At 41.8% G+C, this 22,612-nt stretch overlaps 2 protein-coding genes across 2 annotated transcripts in view; one reads left to right on the top strand and one right to left on the bottom strand.

Moving 5' to 3' along the window:
* The window catches only part of LOC125225874 (protein eiger), a 121,102-nt gene that overhangs the window by 64,603 nt on the left and 33,887 nt on the right, over positions 1-22,612 (top strand). The window contains exon 2 of the mRNA XM_048129751.1: positions 14,205-14,369. Within this exon, the coding sequence (XP_047985708.1) occupies positions 14,205-14,369 (165 nt within the window). The remainder of the gene's footprint in view (positions 1-14,204; positions 14,370-22,612) is intronic.
* On the bottom strand, positions 848-2,468 carry LOC125225875. Its single transcript, XM_048129752.1, has 2 exons — positions 1,831-2,468; positions 848-1,798 (listed from the first exon to the last, which is right to left on the bottom strand). Exons 1-2 carry the CDS (start codon positions 1,873-1,875, stop codon positions 1,124-1,126), a joined length of 720 nt encoding a protein of 239 aa, XP_047985709.1. The 5' UTR covers positions 1,876-2,468; the 3' UTR covers positions 848-1,123.

Below are 22,612 nucleotides of genomic sequence, written 5' to 3'. Positions count from 1 at the left end.
TTTTCCTCCAGTTTTGCCAGGTTGTGTCACGAAGATATTTCCAATCTTTGTTAAATACTCCCAATCCCTTCAATTGTTCTGTGATGCTCTTCCATTTATTTATTTTAATTTCGTGTGTTAAAGTATCACTAAATTTGCCAAATAAAACCTCTTTGTTTTCATAGATGAGCCCTAAAATTGTTAACTTCACGTCCATTTCAAATAGCAAACAAGTTGACATAAAAACGAAAGTTAAATTGTGGTAGGAACTTTTCTGATATTACCCTCATTTTGTCTCATATGTATGCCTCGATGTTGTGTTGTGACAAATATGTCGGAATTAGTGACAAATTTGTCATTGTCATGACAAATATGTCATAGGATATTTTCTAAGATACTTGACAGGTAAAACCTGACAATTGTCGTATTTATTAAACAGTTTTTTAGCCCGACAATTTTGTCAGTATTTACCTGTCACATTTGGACTTAATTGTCATCTTTATTAAACGCCACTTGTCACGACATTTCGACTAATTTGTCATAAAGTGACAAAAAAGTCGAATTGTCGCGATTATTAAATAGGCCCCAGACATACCGGACTGTTTGAGTTGACGGTTAAAACTATTTTTTTAGAAATGATTTTGTCGTTTTCTTAGATGTATGAAACAACACATGTGACGTCACGAAGCTGTGTCTTGACGTTTGTAACTTACGCTCTTTCTGCTCGAAGTAGTAATAAGAAGGGATTTTCTCATTAAAATAGCAGTTTTTGGAAAAATAAAAAAATACGTGTATCTTTTAGTATTGAGTTCTTTCAAACCAAACAATAAAAAGTAGTACTCAAAAATATGAAATGTTGTCAATTGTCTTTGATCATATTTGACGTTTCGTTTTACATGATAGGACAAGTAAAGATGAACTGACTGTATTTACATCATTTTACAATATAATTAGTTGAATTTCATTATGGTGGCGCCGCCACAGAGAGTAGGACACTCTTAAATAGGTACTTATAAAAGCATCCAAAAAGGGTTTTTTATTTCACGTTAAAAGTACCTACATATTAAACTAATACAAATAAAACTACACTATGAACTAATAAATTAAACTATAACTAAACTAAATCTACCTATAAAATAAAACCCTATAAATAAAAAATAGAACCTAAGTCAGAGCCGGCCGGTAGAGTGCCCAGAAGGCTGGCGGCATTGCCGCGCTGAACAGCAATGCCGATGCGCTGGGCAAGATATGCTCCAGCCTTCTGGTCACCCGACGCGTCTATTAGGCGTTTGGCCAGCTCTGTGAAAATGCCGTGCGCTCCCTGACCCCACGGCCCAAGCGTCTCTACCCCAAACGGCTCAAACATGCAGCCGGTGTCGATAGCTGCATATTTGCGCCGCTTGAGTTGCTCGGCCGCCTCGGCAGCAGCGCTAGCCCTTGCTGAGGTCCCTGGAAGATGGGACGGTGCGAGAGTGTCCACGCACGTGGCATCCCAGACGAGGGGCCGACCCAGCTTCCAGGGAACCAGTGTCATTCCGTCCGGTCTTTTCCCATCGTCACGCGCTAGACCCGTAGGTTCTAGAACGGACGGCGTTCCGGCAGAGACGAGGGCTCGGCGCAGTATGTCATTTAGACTTGCGTGGCGCGCCGACCGACCGGCACTCTTGGTGCAAGAGAGGCCATGGGTACCAAACTTCGTCACTTGAGCGCCGCAGTGACAACGGTGTGGGGTCACGCATGCCGCCCCCAAGCGCAGCGATACCGCGAGCCTAAAAGTACTGCTGGTGAGCAGGGTGCCAAGATTGCTCGAAGGGAGTGCCTGCAGCCATGCGCCGGATTCCCATTTCGCACCACCAAGGAGACGAGCTCGCTCTGCAGGGCTAGTGACCGTTTCATATAGATTATCACGTACTAGCAAGCAGAGCGGCTCGTCCCATTGATGCTGCGAATGGCGCAATTCGGGCGGGTCTTTGTTTGGACAGGCAATCTTCCAGCATTCCACGGCTTCTGTCAAAAAAGATAGAGCGAAATGGTCAGGGTTAGTTTTTAGAATTTGTACTTATTAAAACGTGTATACCAGCTGACAAAAATATTTATGGGCGAGTAATTTTTTGAATGTATGATTTCCTCACCCCCGCAAATATTCGGCAGACTTTTTTGTAAGCATTAACGCGGCTCCAGATATATTTCCTCCAAGGATGTAATATAACTTACTTTCCTCTATTATGATTTATGATGTACTTTAAAAGAAATGGCTAAATTACGCTATAATTTCTTAAGACTGTCCTGTACTTTTGTAAACTCAAACTATTTATTTATTAGTTACCCCAGATTCCTCGTAACCAGGTTCAAGGGGACACCAACTCTTTCGCATGTTTTCCATACATCACCTTTCAGCCGTATGATGACGTGTAAGGAATTAAGAACAGTTGTCAGTTTAGGACAATCAGCGCCACTCTGTCACGCACGTTGCTAATACTTATTAAGTTATTACGATTTAATTAGATTGTAATCGTCACCAAAGTATATGTAATAAACATGTAACCATTAAAGTTTTCCTTCCCGTGTAACATCCCTAATTTTTTTTTTTTTATTACTACTACTCTGTTTTTGTTAATTTTTGAAGATTATTATACATTTAAAGTTTACCCAGGTATTGGCTGTTGTATTTATTTATATCTGAATGTTTTTCATGTAATGTAATGTAAATGTTTATCATGTAATGTTGAAAGTTTTCATGAAAACTTTTGTGCGTGTTAGTTAAGAGGAAACAGGAATAGTCATTTCTTCATACAAATGTTCTCGACTGCATCTTGCTTGGGTTTCTTAAGTTTTAAGTTAGATTTTGGTTTTTTGTGCATTCCACGAGAATGTCCTTTACGAAATACGTATGTAAGGCAGCTTCTCCAGTGAAGACAGTGAAGCTCGAGAAAATACTGCCAAGTTCTTGACCAAGTCATGAAAGAAGGTCAGGCACAAAATCGCTTTCATAGCGTTTTCAAAAGTATTAGAAGAATTGTATTTCGTAAAGGACATTTTCGTGGAATGCCCCTTCATATTGTGTCTGACTGTTTTGTTTCTTTTGATATATTTTTTTTGACACAGCTGCAAAGATAGGCGTGGTACCTATTAAAATCTGACATCGACTATCCAAAAAACAAAACAGTCCGACACAGACAATCATTATCATTAAAATTTAAACATTTGGTTACGATTGGTTAGGTTTTGGAGAATGAAACAGTGGAGAACAAAACCTTGATTGTTTCGTTTTTTTGGGCACTAAATAATAGTAGTAGTATTCACGCACAATGTTTTAAAATGTGTTTGCGTGTATTATTATATTGCGTGTATTTATTATTGTGTATTATTAATAGATATGTCATTGTCAATTCTAATATGTAACACTATTAGTATAAATATCATTTAACATTAGTATGGTGCTGTTTTTCCGGTCCGAAAGGGTTAAAAGAAAAAAATTGAAATAAAAATAATTATGTTGTCTGTATATCCATGTTTTTGTTTTATAAACATCAATGATTTTTGTGTGTGGTATTTTGACTTTATTTGTTTCTAGTTATTAAGCTGTACACGAAGAGCAGCGCGCCTGGGCGGGCTCGTCCAGGCTCGCTGCGGTCCGCACGCAGCTCGCGGAGCACCTTGCGTGCATTTGTATTTGCGACGTCCTATCAACCACAAAAATCAATTTCCCTGCAATATCCCTATGAAATGTTGTGCGAACGATTCACGAGTTACTTTCACATAACGTGCAACTAGCAAGTTGTAGCAATATTATTTTTTGACTAAAATAGTAAGTTGACAGTGATTTGTTGACACAACATACCAAATGGTTATATACCAGAAACATTATGAACGCTACTTTTAGGTACATTACAAGTGTAACTTGCAAGGAACTTCACAAGAGTTATTAAAGCAATGTTACATTTGTAACTTATTAAAAGTTATCTGTGAAAAGTTAATACAATATACAACTTCAAACTTTTTGGTATATTATGAATGTAACATTGCCGTAATGAATAGCGTGTAAGTTACGTACAAGTTGCATAATGTGCTATTGTTGCAATGTACAAAAATGAAACTTGCAAGGAACTTCACAAGAGTTATTTAAAGCAATGTTACATTTGTAACTTATTAAAAGGTATCTGTGAAAAGTTAATACAATATAAAACTTCAAACTTATTGGTGTATCGTAAATGTAACCTTGCCGTAATGAATAGCGTGTAAGTTACGCACAAGTTGCATATGTGCTATTGTTGCAATGTACAAAAATGAGCTTCTTAAAAGTTTTCGTCATAACTTTCTAGTAAGTTTATATTTCAATGTATCAGCAACATTGCTATTCAAAGTTATAGAAAGTTGTAAAAATCCGATCTGGCCCCGTAGCCGAATGGCATTTCTCCGACGCCAAACGAAAGCGATACGCCGCTGGCTCTGTCGCGCCAATACGCAAGCGCGATAGAGATAGATATCTACTAGCGCTTCGTTTCGTGAGCGTTTCGTGAGCGATTGTGCCATTCGGCTAGCCACCCTGGGAAACTTACAGGGTTTATCTACAGCGCGGCCGAAAGCGTTTAACATCAATATGGCTCAAACGTTGCCCAAATGTTGCAACGTTGCAATTGTAAGTTTCAAGCTCCCAGATGTAGCATTGAGCAATGTTACCGCAAGTTCTGCTTGCTTAACGGGACGTAGCCGAATGGCACAAACGCTCACGAAACGAAGCGCTCGTAGATACCTATCCCTATCGCTCTTGCGTATTGGCGCGACAGAGCCAGACTACCTTTCGCGGCGTTTCGTTTTCGTTTAGCGTCGCAGAAATGCCATTCGGCTACGACACTGTGTCCCACCAAAAGCTAGTAAGCGATGAGCTATTGGCGCTAGAAATGAACAAAAGATAGACACTACTTATATTTTCATCACACCCGCACTTTAAATGTGCTATTGCACGCAGGCGGAGCGTGACTTATAGAAAAATCGTTCTCCCAAGGGAATAATGGAATTTCTTGTACTGTACTTAACTTTTTAAAATCTATTTACATATTTTTTACATTGCGAGTGTGATGAAAAACATTGTGTGTAACTCGGGGAGTATGAATATTACTAACTCGAGTCTTTAAATCGCTCCGGCAAGCCGTCGCGATTTAACTTACTCTCGTAATATTCAACTTCCTCCCCTTGTTGCACAATGTACCTACTATTATATACTCGTAGACTGCCTTGAGTTCGTTTCTATCGCCAATAGGTCATCGCTTGCTCGCTTTGATGGGAGCAGTGCCTAATAAGGTACGTAGTGGTACGTACCGAAGAAACAAATTGCTTTTTATTTCCCGAGGGAGAGAAATCATATCCATTGGATGCCAATGCAGTGTGAAAATCTTTTCAGGTACCTTCGTAGGTACAGTCAGCAGCAGAAGTTGCGTAGCGGGCAAGGTATTCAAAATGGACTTGACACGATCTTATTTTTAAGACAATAAGAGCGTGTTAGGATCATTGTGAACACTTTGCCCGCTACGGAACTTCTGCTGCTGACTAACTAACGTACAGTCAAAAAGTATTTAAGGTGGAAACCCATTACACCATATCATGCTATGACCGTGCTATGAACGTGTCAGACAAAAAAATATTCTTTGTATTACAAAGTATGAGGCTATGCATACTAGCCCGTTCCATCACCGATCATACCCGTAGCGTGCCATGCACGGACCGTCAAATATTGTTGGCGAGGATATTTTGCCGGTGTCGAAACGCTCCGTGAATGGCACGCAACGGTGATAGAACGGTGCGTGCAGGCGGTCAAACGGGGTATAACCGCGTATGGTGACCGTTTGAAGCACGTTATACACGCGTTGTCATACTTCTTTCAGTCACTATACTCGCCTATGCTACGGGGATGATACGCGGACACTACGGTCACTATACTCGTCTATGCTACGGGGATGATACGCGGACACTACGGTCACTTAACTCGTTATGCCCGGATATGAAATGATGTGGACACGTTGTAGTGGGCATAGCCATCCGTGTCGCGTTACATTCCGTGCCTGACACGTTCATAGCACGGTCATAGCATGATATGGTGTAATGGGTTTCCACCTTTACTGTCAAAAATATGTAGGTATGTAAGTTGCGAAATGTACTTCGAAATGTACCATAATTCGTTGCAATAAGGTGAAAAATAGTACACATATTTCTGAACTCGACTGTACCTAGTACCTACAGGTTCCTTAAAGTAATTAGCTATGTAATTTCAGGCGCTTGAAATGAATTGTTGATTTAATTTAATAAAAAAAAGTATTAAAAGAAATAAAATACTAGTAATTAAATATAATCCAATATCTTACATGGCGAATTCACGAAAACTGCCGAAATTTTTAACTTGCACCAAGTTTAAACTTTTTCAATTTGTTCGTCCAAGTGTTTGTAAAAAACAAATCTCTCTATGAAAGTTCAACGATCCTTACCGGTAAAAAACAACTACGAGTGCACACTGTATATTTATCAGTTGATCCGGTGCCAGCCGAATTCTGCTCGGATGCTATTTACATACGGGATAAACATCTAAACATGGCGACTAAAATTACAGTACGTCTCTGTACGACTGTCTGACGTTTTCTTCGTCTTATTTAAACAAATAAATACATATTGTGGGACTTTTTTTCGGGGTTATCTTCTACATCTAATGCTTAGATTTAAAAGTACGCAACGGAGTTTGACACGGTATTTTTTTAATAATAAGACTACCGTGAGACACTGACATATTAAACATGTAAAATCGGGTAAAATCGGGTCTGTCGAATGATGTAGTGAGTGTATAGTGTGCAACCCTACAAATGACAATAATGCCGAAAGTGAGGGTAGTTTCACGCCGCCCCTGCCGCCGCCGACCCCCGCGCCGAGCCAACGGTCGCAGCGAGCTGCGGCCCGCAGTCTGCGTCGGAATACCATCGACGTCGCGCGTGCTCAATGAAAATGCTCCGGTATTTTTTTGTTAAGATCAAGTGGCAAAGAGGAAGAGACCGTCAGACATCTAATGTGTGAATGTCACGCCCTCGCTAGACAAAGAATGAAGAACTTTGGAGCAGGTTACCTGGAACCAAAGGACTTCAGAGAGCCCATGAGCCTCATCATCAAATATATCGAGATGGTCGAGAAGCTCCTGAATAGCTGAAGGGTCTTAGGATCGTAGAAGGTAATTGCACAAAAGATCCCAATAAATAAATAATAAAATAAATATTGGGGACACCTTACACAAATCAACTTAGCCCCAAACTAAGCAAAGCTTGTACTATGGTTGCTAAGCTTAAATAGATAAATACATACTTATATTACATAGAAAACATCCACGATTCAGGAACAAAAATATCTGTGCTCATCATACAAATAAATGCTCTTACCGGGATTCAAACCCAGGACCGCGGCTTACTACCGATTGAGCCAGACCGGTCGTCAAATGGGTCGAAGTGTATCCGTAAGGGCCCCCACAGATATAAGATAAGATATACGATAATGATTCATGAGAAGCTTTATATGTATACTAGCTTTTGGCTTCGCTCGCTTTAAATTCGAAAATGCGCAACGCTCCATACAAACTTCCACCCCCCATTTTAGAGAAGTGGGGGGTTAGAAAGAGACAAAATGTAGCTTATGTCACTCTCCATCCTTTCAACTATCTCCACTTAAAAAAACACGTTAATTCGTGGCTCCGTTTTCCCGTGAAGGACGGACAAACAAACAGACACACACACTTTCGCATTTATAATATTAAAATATGGATTACCCGTGCGAAGCCGGGGCGGGTCGCTAGTTAATAATGTATTATACGTAGTAACGACCTTTAAACGTCTTTATGGAATAAATAAGCCATCAATAAAATTAAAACTATATTTTTTATGAAAAAGAAAAGCAACGAACACAGGTTGGAAATTTTTAAAGCTTTTAAAGATAACAAGATCGTGGGCGATGGTGCTTTAACGCATTTCTAAGTGCTATTTTCTTTTGTACTTGAACTTCAGACAGAGGTGATTTATAAAGCCAGACTAAACTAAGTTGGCAACGATTTTGATATTACTTAACAGTTTTAACACTGCATTTCCTGATAAAATGTTGTCGTGAGAAAACTGATTCCGCTAAGTTTTAACCAAAGAGGATCGAGTATTATAGAGAGTTACTGTCGAAGTAAAATGTGTAATCACAATGCATAGACTGCCATCTCTTGACACAGGCTTAAAACTTTTGAACCTCAGTTTTGACGATTTGGTCCATATTCTTAGCTCGACATGTGAAATTTTAATATTAGCGCCATCTAGCTGAGCGTACCCCAAAGGTGTAGGTAATAATATGCCATCTAGGCCACCGTACCTTTTTCTGTATGGTACTAAGGTACGTTTTTTTCTTAGACTTTATCTGTCTATACGGAGTTATATAATGTCTTTGATTTTAACAAATCAATTTGATTTTGAAGTCGAAGTTTGGAGCCGAAGAGATCGGCATAATATTCCTATTATAACTTAGATTAATAAGGTTTAAGGTTCTGAAACGAATTAAAGGATGTTTAAATCTATTTCAAATGTTGAATAAATTAACCACAGATGTCATATATACCATAGATCAAGCAAACGTATCTACTTAGCGTGTCAAATGAACTCAGTGAAATCCACTGAGTTGTCCGTCTTTACTCGCAGCTTGCAGCTTTCGGGCGTCAATTTTTGTAAGTTGAAGTCAACCAAAACATAAAAAACCTCGTTACGTGATATTCAATTGCAACAACACAAAAATTATGAACAATCAAGAGCCTGAGACATATTTAAAATTACAGGCAAGAATCAACTTCAGTACAAAATTTGACACGCTCGGCCCCTATACACAAATATTAATTTGTTTCTTCTATCTAAATTAAGTTCTGTGAAATTAACCCTATAATTTTAAGAATGGAAAATAGTGTTAAAAACATTTTCTCTTTTTGTATGGACGATTATATAAAAATACCTATTTTTAACCCCCGACGCAAAAACGAAGGGGTGTTATAAGTTTGACGTGTCTGTCTGTGTGCTTGTCTGTCTGTCTGTTTGTCTGTATGTCTGTATGTGTCTGTCTGTGGCATCGTAGCTCCCGAACGGATGAACCGATTTAGATAAAGTTTTTTTTGTCTGAAAGCTGAGTTAGTCGGGAGTGTTCTTAGCTATGTTTCATGAAAATAGGTCTACTATGTCGCGGTCGGGGTTTTTTCAAAATTTTAATTTTGTGGTTAGGTTAGTTCATTTTTAATAACCCTAAGCGCGTTTTCACATTATCCGATCCGATGTCGGATGTCAGACCGATATCCCATACATTACAGGCGCCATCTTGGATTTTTTCCATTAAAATCCTTCCGACATCCGATATCGGATCGGATAATGTAAAAACGGACTAATCTGTAATCTGTTTTTAATAACCTTAATATTAACCCTAGCTTTAAGGTTATTAGTACTAAGGGTTCTATCTTCGATGGACTTTTGTCTGCAATAAATATTTTTTTTTACTGTGCGAAATGTCATTTGATATTTGCCAATCGCTTTTCGGTGACGGTAAACATCGTGAGGAAACCGAACTAATTCCAATAAGGTCTAGTTTACCCTTTAGGATGGAAGGTCAGGTGGCAATCGCTTTCGTAAAAACTAGTGCCTACGCCAAATCTTGGGATTAGTTGTCAAAACGGACCCCAGGCCCCCATGAGCCGTGGCAAATGCACGCAAGGAGGAAATGATTTCTTTTTACTTCTTACGTATACCAAGGACAAATAGATAAAGTGTAAACAGGAAACACATGTGCTACAAAACACATATTCTGTAAAAATACGATGGAGTAAATCGAGTAAGTGCGATTGGATTTCTATTAACTTTGTTGTCCGTGATAAGGATATAAAACTGTTGTAGAACACGTCTTCGCCGCAGTTTATTTGTTTTAGGGTTCCGCACTTCAAATGAAATTGACAATTGTGCGTTTGGCTACGGACCTCTATCGTATCAAGAATCCTCGATTTAAATCAGTCCCCGCCTTTGCTTCGGATATTATGTGTTTTGCCCTAGTTGTATTCCTACTATTTAGAGTTGAGCCTTCTCGTTCACTGAAAAGATCGCTCCCAACTAGTACGACCTCCAAAGTGTACTAGTTCTTTCTTTTAGGACATTTAGTACAGTAGTGCACCGAGAGGGAGAAGACAAATTGTGCACATGGCGTACAATAGCGCTCGCTCGTACTAGCCGAGAGCTGATCGGCCGTTTTCGCGCGCTCTCGGTCCTAGTCAGTCGGTTATAGTTCGGTTGCGGTCGGATCACACGGAACGCTTTGCTGTCATGGTCACCTCGGCTCTTCGCTCCCATTCTGTTGCGCGTGTGTGAGTGTACTAAATGTACTAGAGAGCAGAATGATTTGGGAGTAGTTCGGTCTAGTACAGTGCAGGGAATCATGTCTTTGTACTATTAGTAAATGTACTACACAATCCTACGACTATTTACCTTAGCGCCCTCTATTGAAAATAACTCTTTTAATTAACTGACAGTTTCAAACTCCGGAGATGGGTGAAGTTTCAGAGATCGTGTAAAGTTCAGTGTTAATAACTTTGAACTGTATCATCTGTAAACAGTTTGCGGGTGAGTGGGCGATAAACGGGCTGGAATGTTATAATGAGTTTGGAATGTTTAATGTGTGTTATCTAGTAAACATTTTGGACCTTTATAAGATACTATGACTACATAGGTAAAGGCTGTCAGTTTTGTACCTACATTAATTTACATTAGGTATACACGCAGTACCTAATACTTATGAGGTACTTGAAAGATTTTAATTAGGTACGGATTTCTGAAGTCAAAAGAAGAAAAAAATGTTTAATGAGTAAGTAAATTTCGTCAAAAAGAAAATTATTATATCTTTTTTTTTTCAATTGTATTTTCATTATAAAAGTTAATGTCTTTCATAAATCAGACACCTAAAATGATGTCATCTTTTTTTGTTAAAAACCTACTTTTTGCAATTTCTCAAAATGTCATCATTGCCATCTAAATATAATTTTGTACTAAGAAATAATAATGAAATATTTATTATTTTAAATGGTAACTCTGAGCCTAGGCGAAATTTAGAAAAGTTTATAATTATGACATTTTAGTCTTGAAATGTAATCATGAGTGACAGCGTAGTTAAAATTAATCGGTCTCCTCATGTCACACCGTGTATTCTTATTTTTGTGTTTCGTTTCGTGTGTCGTTCTTATTTTTCATGTTGCTTGTATTCATTAGTTTTGTCAGTGTTTTGTTTTATAATTTACAGCAGTGTACCAACTTAAAATAAGTAATGAAAAGTGTGTGTTAAAATAATTTAATTTATTTCCTGGTTGCATACTAAATTTGTCTCTTTTTTCCTAAAGTAATTTCGCAACACACGTCATTTTTCGCAAAAAAAAACCGCTTCGTCACCGGTTTTCTGTCATCCATTACGAAGATTGATAACCCTTTCACATCGCACGCAATACTTTATACTTGTATACTTATCGGAAATTCTGAATTTATAACGTATGCGGAATGAAATCTGGACAAAGTTTTGATATCGTACAGAGTAAGTAAATAAATAAACTAAAATAATGTATAAATGCCAGATTAAAGTTTACATATCTGTCATTTAAACTGGTAAGTTTCATGAGTATTGGATTCCTTTTCTCGAAATGATGGTCAATCGAGAAGGACGACCTAGCGAAACTGTTTGTAATTTCTACATACCAATTTTCTGTGACCGAATGCAAAAGCCCGAGGAAAGTTTTGTAGGAAGGGTTAGAAGCTAACAGTCAATTTATAATATTTTTGCGTCCTTTTTCTTTACAAAAACTACCGTAACAAAGCGTGGTTCAAGAAAACATTACAGCATTGGCAAGTTTTCTGGGAGAGATTTGATTAAAAGAAATGTCGGCCCCCTAAGGCACAAAATCTTACAGAGAGCTCGAAACAGCATTCGAATGGGGCAGCGAAAGTGATAAAAATTATCTTGAAGACATGAGTATCGATACACATTCAAAAAAAGTTAGACCTATAGTCCTATAGTCAAAAATAAAATAAAAAACTTTGAAAATGCTGCTACGCCATTAAGTCAAAAAATGTAAAAAACAGCTGTTTTTGCATTTCTGGGTTTATGAATGACTAATAATAATCATATTATTAAATTAAAACGGGACTTAATCGCGTAAAACTTACGTTTTATATTTAACCCGACGTTTCGGACACGACATTACGTCCGTGGTCACGGGTAGACTGGCTGGGAGTTGTATCAACATCTTCTAGCTGTACGAGTTTTTCGAACTACCCGCACTTGATTGTCATCAGTCACTTTTACGCTAGGGTTGCCACTCTGCCTACATACAACACTCACGACATCCGATGGTATGAGACGGGAAGTTTTCTCACGTTTACACTTGCTAATCACTGGATTCCACGAAGATGAAATCCCATGCCCTTCATTTTGATTGAAATTACGATGTTTCCTGATTTCAATCGCTTCACGTACTTTCCTGCTATAGTAAAGACGTTCAGTTGAAAGGACTTTGGGATTATGCAGTTCAATCCAGTGGTTCGGTCCTGACTCTAGCAAATGCTCGGCAACCGCAGACTTATTTATTTGTCGTTTTTTGACCGCCGCGATATGTTCTTTGACCCTTTCCGCTATGGTGCGTTTGGTTTCTCCAATATAAGAACTACCACAGCTACAGTCAATCTTATAAACGCCTGGCGTCTGATATGGAATAACATCCTTTGCTGACCTTAGTTGCCCCGCCACCTTCGACAACGGCAACGGCTTGAGTGAAGATCGTGTTAGTTTAAATCAATATAATAATAATTATGTCGAGTAAATGGAATTTCATGACTAGAAAACTATTATTTTGAGAACACTAATGATCCTACGGACAAGAATGTGAAAATTGTCGAGCATACGAAGCTTCTTTAAAAAGTTATCACATGGAAGATAAATTTGGACCTAAAAAAATGCTAACATTGGTTTTGTCGACACCGATGGACATAAAGTATCACAAGTTCTGTTAGAAGCTTCACATTGGCGAAAACTAACTCTTTTATTTATCGATATTCAATACATAATTAAAATCACGAAAGATATCAAAAATAAACTGTTATATTAATTTTATAAGACATTGAATTCTGTCCAGATTTCATTCCGCATACGTTATTATGCATATATTGCGTATCGTATTTATCTTTTACTAGATAGTTATTACGAAAAATCATGCCTTTCGTGGTGACGGGTTAGGAATTCATTATAAAGCAAAGCGCTTTACGCGAATTGCTGCATGGGATATCTACTAAATGAGGGTGGAACTGGAAACCGGCCGTGCGTCTAGAAGTCCGATGGTAGAATGGGGACGGTGGAATAAGCTCTTGTAGTTCTGAGCAAGTGAGCACACTCCCCAAAGTGCAACCTGTAAAAAACCGACAGACTGGCGAATGTTCGCCGATGGGCCAATGACTGCAGCCAAGCCATTAGCTTCTTGTCGCCAATCATCCTCCTAGCTCTGCGCTCCACTATAGGTATCCAAAACGGCGAGTTGGCATTTAGCTTCAAACCGTCCTACAGGTGGCTGCAATACTCCATAACACGACCGGACTTTAGCTTTGTATTTAGAGCGTTAGAAGCTCTCCAGGGTTAGAAGCTAGCCGAATGCACAAACGCTCACGAAACGCTCACGATACTATCTCTTTTGTAGCTATCTATCTCTATCGCCCTTGCGTATTGGCGTGACAGAGCCAGACTACCTTTCGCGGCATTTCGTTTGGTTCTGCCTATTCCTTTTAAGCCCCATTCACGGTATTTGTACAATCCGTTGCAACAGATTAATCTAAACGACCGATCCACAGTGTATGTCAACATCGTTAATGATTTGATCGCATACGATATCGGACATCGCAACAAAATCCCGTGCGATCGAAAGTGTGTGGATACTTGCGACCACCGATTCTATTTTTATCTCATACTTACCTATTGATTTTATTATTCCGTATCGTGCGATTAACGGAGCGGAGGCGGGGCGGGGGGAATCGTAAACGATCGATCGCCTCGTGTGTGGGTGACGCTTTCGATGCGTCCGATCGATCGAAGCGATAAATCGTACCGTGAATTTGGGGTTTTTGGAATACAAGCGTGGCTTTATATGCATAATTATTTTGTTATTGTTGCAGATTTACGCCGACGGCGAAGAAGGCCCAGTGTCCAAGGACTCGGCCATGGGCAAGCTGAAGGACGTGACGGTGCTGGAGGACGACACGGAGGACGTGGACGATGATGATGATTACGACGACGAGGAGAGCGGCTACTGGTACGAGGACTACGACAGGAGGCCCAAGGTACTACCTCTATATAACTATTATTTACTAGCATTTTCCCGCGGCTTCGCTCGCGTTAGAAAGAGACAAAAAGTAGCCTATGTTACTCTCCATCCTTTCAACTATCTCCACTTAAAAAATCACGTCAATTCGTTGTTCCGTTTTGCCGTCAAAGACGGACAAAGAAACAGACACACACACTTTCCCATTTATCTAAATCCATACTAATATTATAATATTAGTATGGATTGAGATTCCTACAGAAAATAATATCGGTTAAAAAACTTCTTTGAGAGACATGTTTATATGCAGTAACACTGTTACTTGTTAATACAGCGTGTCAAACAGATGCATTAATAATAAAAGCTGAAAAATTAAACATAATAGGGAAATGAAACTAATCTAATCTCTAAACTATCTAATTCTAGAAGACATTTGAAAATTGATGCTTTTACTACAGAGAAATTTGCTTGTCTGTAGTTTATTTATAATCATATAGACACTAAACAAAATCGACCTGGATTTGTCCTAGGAAACGCTGATTTTTCTAAAAAAAAAGTTTTTCTAAAAAAATGTATTAAAACATATATTAAAAAAAATCCTAATTTTGATTTTACTAAAAAAAACATCCTATTTTGAGCTAAGTAACCTATGTAACACTATGGATCCTGGTACTCTCACGGGACGTCATCGAGCACCAGAGGGGGAGAATGTAACACTATGGATCCTGGTACTCTCACGGGACGTCATCGAGCACCAGAGGGGGAGAATGTAACACTATGGATCCTGGTACTCTCACGGGACGTCATCGAGCACCAGAGGGGGAGAATGTAACACTATGGATCCTGGTACTCTCACGGGACGTCATCGAGCACCAGAGGGGGAGAATGTAACACTATGGATCCTGGTACTCTCACGGGACGTCATCGAGCACCAGAGGGGGAGAATGTAACACTATGGATCCTGGTACTCTCACGGGACGTCATCGAGCACCAGAGGGGGAGAATGTAACACTATGGATTCTGGTACTCTTACGGGACGTCATCGAGTACCAGAGGGGGAGAATGTAACAAGACAAATTATATCCGCGCGACCTTGATCGCCGTGCAAAGGGGCTTGTTTCCATCTAAAAGTACAGTTTTTTTCCATAACTAGTATGACGAAAAACGCTTAATTTATTATTACTTAACTTTGTACTACTTTGAAAAAATCTGGTATCTCACGCTGCTCCTCAAAGTTAAAACGTAGTAAGTCTATATGCATTCCATACATACTTACTACAATTTTCTTTTCATTGACAGACGAAGATACAAGTTTTTAGGGTTCCGTAGTCAAGTCGTAGTCGTAGTTCTTTCTTTCCGTCCGTCCGTCCGTCCGTCCGTCCGTCCGTCCGTCCGTCCGTCCGTCCGTCCGTCCGTCCGTCCGTCCGTCCGTCCGTCCCCGGATTTAAAAATGAATAAGGGTTTACTAAGATCATTTTTTGATAATATTAATATTTTCGGAAATAATCGCTCCTAAAGGAAAAAAAGTGCGTCCCCCCCCTCTAACTTTTGAACCATATGTTTAAAAAATATGAAAAAAATCACAAAAGTAGAACTTTATAAAAACTTTCTAGGAAAATTGTTTTGAACTTGATAGGTTCAGTAGTTTTTGAGAAAAATACGGAAAACTACGGAACCCTACACTGAGCGTGGCCCGACACGCTCTTGGCCGGTTTTTTTTTTAAAGTAGTGACGACATATAAGTTCCTTCCCTATGGGATACAGGACAGGCGTTATTGTATGTATGTTGGCACGGCAATAACTTCCACAATGATAAATCCAACCACAATATCAGCCATACATTAATATAGATATTATTAATATTAAAGCGTATATTGTCATCTGCCGTGAGAAGATTTTCCTGAATACCCAGCTGGCCTAGCCGACATGACAATCGTTGACGATATACGCCGATCAAAACGCAGTCTGGCTCTGTCGCGCCAATACGCAAGAGCGATAGAGATAGATAGCTACGAAAGACGACCGGTCTGGCTCAGTCTGCAGTGTCCCTGCCTGCTAAGCCGCGGTCCTGGGTTCGAATCCCGGTAAGGTCATTTATTTGTGTGATGAGCACAGATATTTATTCCTGTCATGGATGTTTTTTTATGTACAGTTTGAGTATGTATTTATCTATTTAAGTATGTATATCGTCGCTTAGCACCCATAGTACAAGTTTTGCTTAGTTTGGGGCTAAGTTGATCTATGTAAGGTGTCCCCAATATTTCCTTTATTCATCTTTCGTCTTAAGTTAGGCTGTTTATAATATGAATATAAAAGTAAAATACGAAAACACATACAAAACAATATAAAAAACATATAAACACATTATAAAAAACCTAACCTAGGGTGCCGCCAGCAGCGGGGCAAGGCCCAAGCTGCCGGTGGTTAGGGCTGCAGAGAGAGGAACCGCCGGACTATCCGCGCTGCGTCCAAGATCACCGCCTTCTGCATCTGACCCTTGATCCAACCACCTAGCGAGAGTCTCTCAAGATGTTTCCCAACATTTAGTATTATTATTTATTATCACAGTTTCGTTTTCTTTCAACCCCTTATTTGCCAAGTGTAGCACTGAAGCTTTAGTAGTTTCGTGTTCTGCCTACCCCTTTATGGGATACAGGCATGATTGTATGTATGTATGTATTATTTATTATATTATCGTGAGCGTTTGTGCATTTGGCTAGTACCCAGAAAACATTAAATTCACGAGGGCATCCATCCACATTCCACGTGTAGGTATACCTCTATAACATAGGTATGTTACCTTGCGTTCGACATACAAGGTCGGGAACAGCCACATTTCAAGTACTTTTGTTACAGGCTTTTATTTATCCTTGTACCGTTTACATGTGTGGGTGTAGTGTATGTGTCTTTGAATCAGGTTAGAATGGATCACACGTGAAGGAAGTGGCTATAGGAACCCAGTGAAAAACCTACGCTTGATGTTATTAGATGGATATTTTTTTTATAAGTATTGGGTGGCACAAAAGTAATGACACACTCCACAAAACTCTATACATTTCCGTTCTTAAGTTAATTGTTTTCGATAATATTCTAGTATGTTGTAGAACATTCTAGGTACTTCTAATGTGGGGGTATATAAAGCCGCCCTCGTGATTGGTTTAGTTAGATTGAAATAAAATGGACGAGCGACAAGTTCGAACACTTTACTTATACGAGTACTTGTTAGGCCACAGTGCGCGGGCTGCGGCTGACAATATCAACACTGCATTGGGCGCTGGAAGTACAAGCCATGCCACGGTGTCTAGATGGTTTGACCGTTTTAAATCAGGAGACAGGAGCCTTGAAAGTCAGTCACGCTCACGTTCAGGGCGAACACCTGCATTCAATGATGACGATTTACGCCGCGAACTGCAGACGAATCCTGATGCTACTACTCGTGAATTAGCGGAAGCACTTAACTGCAGTCACCACGCTGTGGAAACCATCTGCATGAGCTTGGGTATCGTTTTGGTTCGATGGGTACCGCACATCCTTACCGACGCCAGTCGTGCAGTCCGTGTCGCCATGCATCTGTCAATCACTTTTGCTGCGACCCCGACATAAAGAGTTTTTGACTGATCTGGTTATCATGGATTTATTATGAGAACGATACACGTCGTGCTTTTTGGCTGCCTCGAGAAGAAACGCCACCAACTCAACCGAAGCTGAGTCAAAAGAACCGCTGAAAAGTTTTGCTTTGTTGTTTCTGGGACTCGCAAGGCATGCTGTTTCATGAACTATTACACAATGAAACTGTAAACGCTAACAAATATTCAACACAGCTCACCGAACTATCTTCTGCTATCAAGAAAAAACGACGAAGACGAGCCACTGTAATTTTACTACATGATAACGCTCGACCTCATGTCGCATCTACCATTCGCCAACAGCTGCAGAACTTGGGCTGGGAGACGATACCCCACCCAACTTATTCTCCAGACCTCGCACCATCAGACTTTCATTTGTTTAGAGCCCTGAAACGACATTTGCGGGGTAAACAATTCAATGATTTCCATGATGTACAGGTGGAGTTGAACAACTTTTTCGAGGCACAGACATTATCTTTTATCTTTTATCATCGACTAAGCTTTTTGTATTGTAATAATAATAAAAAATCGTCCGCATCGTCGTCGGGCGACGAGTTCGCCACGGCGCCCGACACCGACGGGTCCAGCGACGAGAGCGGGCCGCCGCCGCCGCCGCCGCCACCACCTGCGCGACGAGGGCGGCCACCGCTGCCGGCACGCTTGGGGCCTGCGGGACATCCTGCCCCGCCCACGGCTCCCGCTGCCGGTGGTGTAGTGCGTCGCATGACATGGACTCGAGAAATAAACGAGAATGTCATGCGCGCCTATTACGGGGCCACAGAGGGGGGAACCCGGCTATCCGCGTACCGTTCGAGAATGCTGCCTCTGTTTCAGGCACTCGAGCCATCCACCACCGTATCGGAGCAGCGGCTATCGGATCAGGTGCGCGTCATTCAGCGGTCAAAGCGGTTGGATGACGCCACACTTGATCGGCTCCGCCAGGAGGCTCTCGCTACTCGCGCGGACCCTGCCTCGGGGCGGGATTTGCCCGCCATGTCGCCGGACCCGGTGCCCGAACCCGACCTGGCACCGGAGGCGCCGCGGGTTGATTCCGGTAACGACGGCGGGGACTTCGCGAGTCAGAGCGAGAGTGAGCCTGCCAATGAGCAACTGAGGAGGTCTTTGGAAGAGGCGATTACGCAGTATCGCTCCACAAGCAATCCTAGGCCACGATTACCACGTCTGCCCATGAATAGACGCAATCTAGCGCTAATAGGAGCCTTAAATGCTTTACTAGATCCATATATGCGGACTAGTAAAGATCTAGATGATACACACTCGATCATGTACTGCGGGGCCATCGCGGCGTGCCGTGTTGCTCGAGTCAAGTTAATTTATAATATATCCGGACGCTGACCGTGCAACTAGGACCGCCGAAGGTGTCCCTGCATGGCAAGTACGGATCGAGCGTCGTATCAACTCGTTTAGGACTCTCATTGCAAAGCTGATCTGCTTCAGAGGGGGTAATAATCGCCCCCGAGTAATGCGCTTTGTGAACCAGGCGTTCGCGGGGACGGACATCAGGCCCCGCGACTATTTGGCCAATGTCACAGAGCGCATCGACTTCCTGAAGCAGAAAGTCTATGCATGGGCAAGCCGTATTCGCCGCTACAGAAAGCGTGTGGACCGATTCCAGCAGAATCGTCTTTTTCAAAGCGACCAAAGGAAAGTATACCGAAGGTGGGAGGAAACCGACCCTCGTGTGTCTGACGTGCGGCTGCCGGATGCTACTGCCATGTCTGATTTCTGGCGTAGCATCTGGTCGGTGCCCGTCGAACACACGGAGGGTGAGTGGATGACCGTTGTCGAACGCGAGTGCGAGAACATCGAGCCTATGGGGGCTATCACCATCAGCCCCGACGACGTAAGTTGTGCTACCCGTACGGCCCAGAACTGGAAAAGTCCTGGACCGGACGGATTGCACAACTTCTGGCTAAAATGGTTTCGATGCTCGCACTCGCATTTGGCAACGCAATTTCAACAAGCCCTCGATCTTGGTTCTCTCCCACCTTCCCTAACAACTGGTATTACTTTCCTGCTCTATAAGTCCGGTAGTACCACGGAAGCAAAAAACTACAGACCCATCACGTGCTTGCCTACACTTTACAAGCTCCTTACATCCATTTTGAGAGCAAAAATTAACGCGCATATTGTCGCTAACAACATTCTGGCTCCCGCTCAAAATGGATGTAGGGTTGGGTCCCGTGGTACTAAAGAGCTCCTCCTCATAGACATGACCATCTGCCAACAAGTTCGGCGGAACAAGGGGGCCATTTCGGCCGCTTGGATTGACTATAAGAAGGCCTATGATTCGGTGCCTCATTCATGGCTGAGAAGGGTATTGGAACTGTATAAACTTGATGCAGCTTTAATATCCTTCCTGGCTGCATGTATGAGGCAGTGGACCACAGTCCTTCGTCAACCAGGAGGCAGGGATGGCCCCCTGGCCCGCAGGACTTCATAAGGATTGAGCGAGGAATATTCCAGGGTGACAGTTTGAGTCCATTATGGTTCTGCCTAGCTCTGAATCCCCTCAGCACGCTGCTGAAGGATTCTGGGCTAGGTTGCCGGCTTCGGAGAGAGGGTGAAGTCATCTCTCACCTTCTGTACATGGACGATCTCAAACTATTTGCACCGAACACCCAAGACCTAATGGTGCTATTGAAAACCACAGAAGTTTTCAGTACCGCCATCAGAATGGAGTTTGGTGTCGATAAGTGTGCGGTCATGCATGTGCAGCGGGGGGAGGTTGTAAATTCAGAAAATTTACAACTTTCTGAGACGATGTCGTTCAGATCTATCTCTGAATCAGAAACCTATAAGTACCTTGGTATGTCACAGTCGTTGGGTATTGAGGATGTTGGCATTAGACGGTCGGTGAAGGAGCGCTTTTTCAGTCGGCTGACAAAAGTCCTTAACAGTCTTTTGTCAGGAGGCAACAAAGTGCGCGCCTTTAACGCCTGGGTAATGCCTCTACTCATATACTCCTTTGGCATACTACGGTGGACCCAGACTGAGCTGGACGCCCTGGATCGGAGGGTCCGCTCACTGCTTACCACACACCGTATGTTACACCCGCGCTCGTCTGTTATGAGATTGTACATCCCACGGAAGTGCGGAGGTCGAGGCTTCCTAAACGCCAAAGATCTCCACAACCGTGAGGTGTACAATCTCAGGAATTACTTCCTTAACAACGAGTGTGGGATGCATCGTGATGTGGTGGCAGTGGACGGAAACCTCACGCCGCTCTCCTTGGCGAAACAGAACTGGCGCAAACCTGTGGTACTAAGTACTGCGGACCGCAAGGCGGTATGGGAGAGCAAGCAGCTACACGGGCGGTTCTACAAGGCCCTCACGGGACCCGATGTAGATCTGCTCGCATCGGTGAACTGGTTACGATTCGGGGACCTCTTCGGAGAAACCGAGGGTTTTGCCTGTGCAATTGCGGACGAAGTTATGATGACGAACAACTACCGGAAATATATCCTGAAGGACGGTACGGTCGACATTTGTCGGGCATGCCGCCGTCCCGGAGAGTCACTCAGGCATATTATTTCCGGTTGTTCTCATCTTGCTAACGGCGAGTACTTGCACAGACATAATCTCGTAGCCAGGATTATTCACCAGCAACTTGCTCTTCAATACGGCCTTGTGGACCGCGAAGTACCGTACTACAAGTACTTACCTGCGCCAGTTCTCGAAAATGGTCGTGCCACGCTCTATTGGGATCGATCTATTATCACTGACAGGACTATTGTAGCCAATAGACCTGACATTGTGATAATAGATCGACTGCAACGCCGGGCAGTGCTCGTTGACATCACCATCCCCCATGATGAGAATCTCGTGAAAGCCGAGAAGGACAAGTCCAGTAAGTACCTAGACTTGGCTCACGAGATAACCGCCATGTGGGATGTTGAATCAACGATCATTGTTCCGATAGTCGTTTCAGCGAACGGTCTCATAGCGAAGAGTCTCGACCAACATCTTAAGAGACTCTCGCTAGGTGGCTGGATCAAGGGCCAGATGCAGAAGGCGGTGATCTTGGACACAGCACGGATAGTTCGACGGTTCCTCTCTCTGCAGCCCTAACCGCCGGCAGCTTGGGCCCTGCCCCGCTGCTGGCGGCACCCTAGGTTAGGTTTTTTATAATGTGTTTATATGTGTTTTATATTGTTTTGTATGTGTTTTTGTATTTTACTTTTATATTCATATTATAAACAGCCTAGCCTAAGAAAGAAAATAAATAAAGAGTATAAAAAATATAAAACGTAAACCAAGTGTCTCATTACTTTTGTGCCAACCCAATACGTTAGTGCTTTTTCACATTATCCGATCTGATATCGGATGTAGGACCGATATGCCATATGTATTTAAGCCGCCATCTTTGATTTTTGCCTTAGAAATCCTTCCTACGTACGCACTAAAATGAGAAATTTGAGTTCTAGTTAGAGTCTGTTCGGTAAAAGAAGAGTCGTATGGGGTCCAATACATTCCACGACTCTTTACTTTCCGAACAGACTCTATCTAGTTAGTTATCGTTTGGGGACGCTTGGACCTGGATACGCAGCCGAATGGCACAAACGCTCACGAAACGCTCACGAAACGAAACACTCGTAGATGGGCCATTTTTTTC

This window comes from Leguminivora glycinivorella, chromosome 4 (genome assembly GCF_023078275.1).
Source record: "Leguminivora glycinivorella isolate SPB_JAAS2020 chromosome 4, LegGlyc_1.1, whole genome shotgun sequence".
NCBI lineage: Eukaryota > Metazoa > Arthropoda > Insecta > Lepidoptera > Tortricidae > Leguminivora > Leguminivora glycinivorella.
The sequence above is the reverse complement of the archived record's forward strand: the minus strand, read 5'-3'. Positions and strand labels throughout refer to the sequence as shown.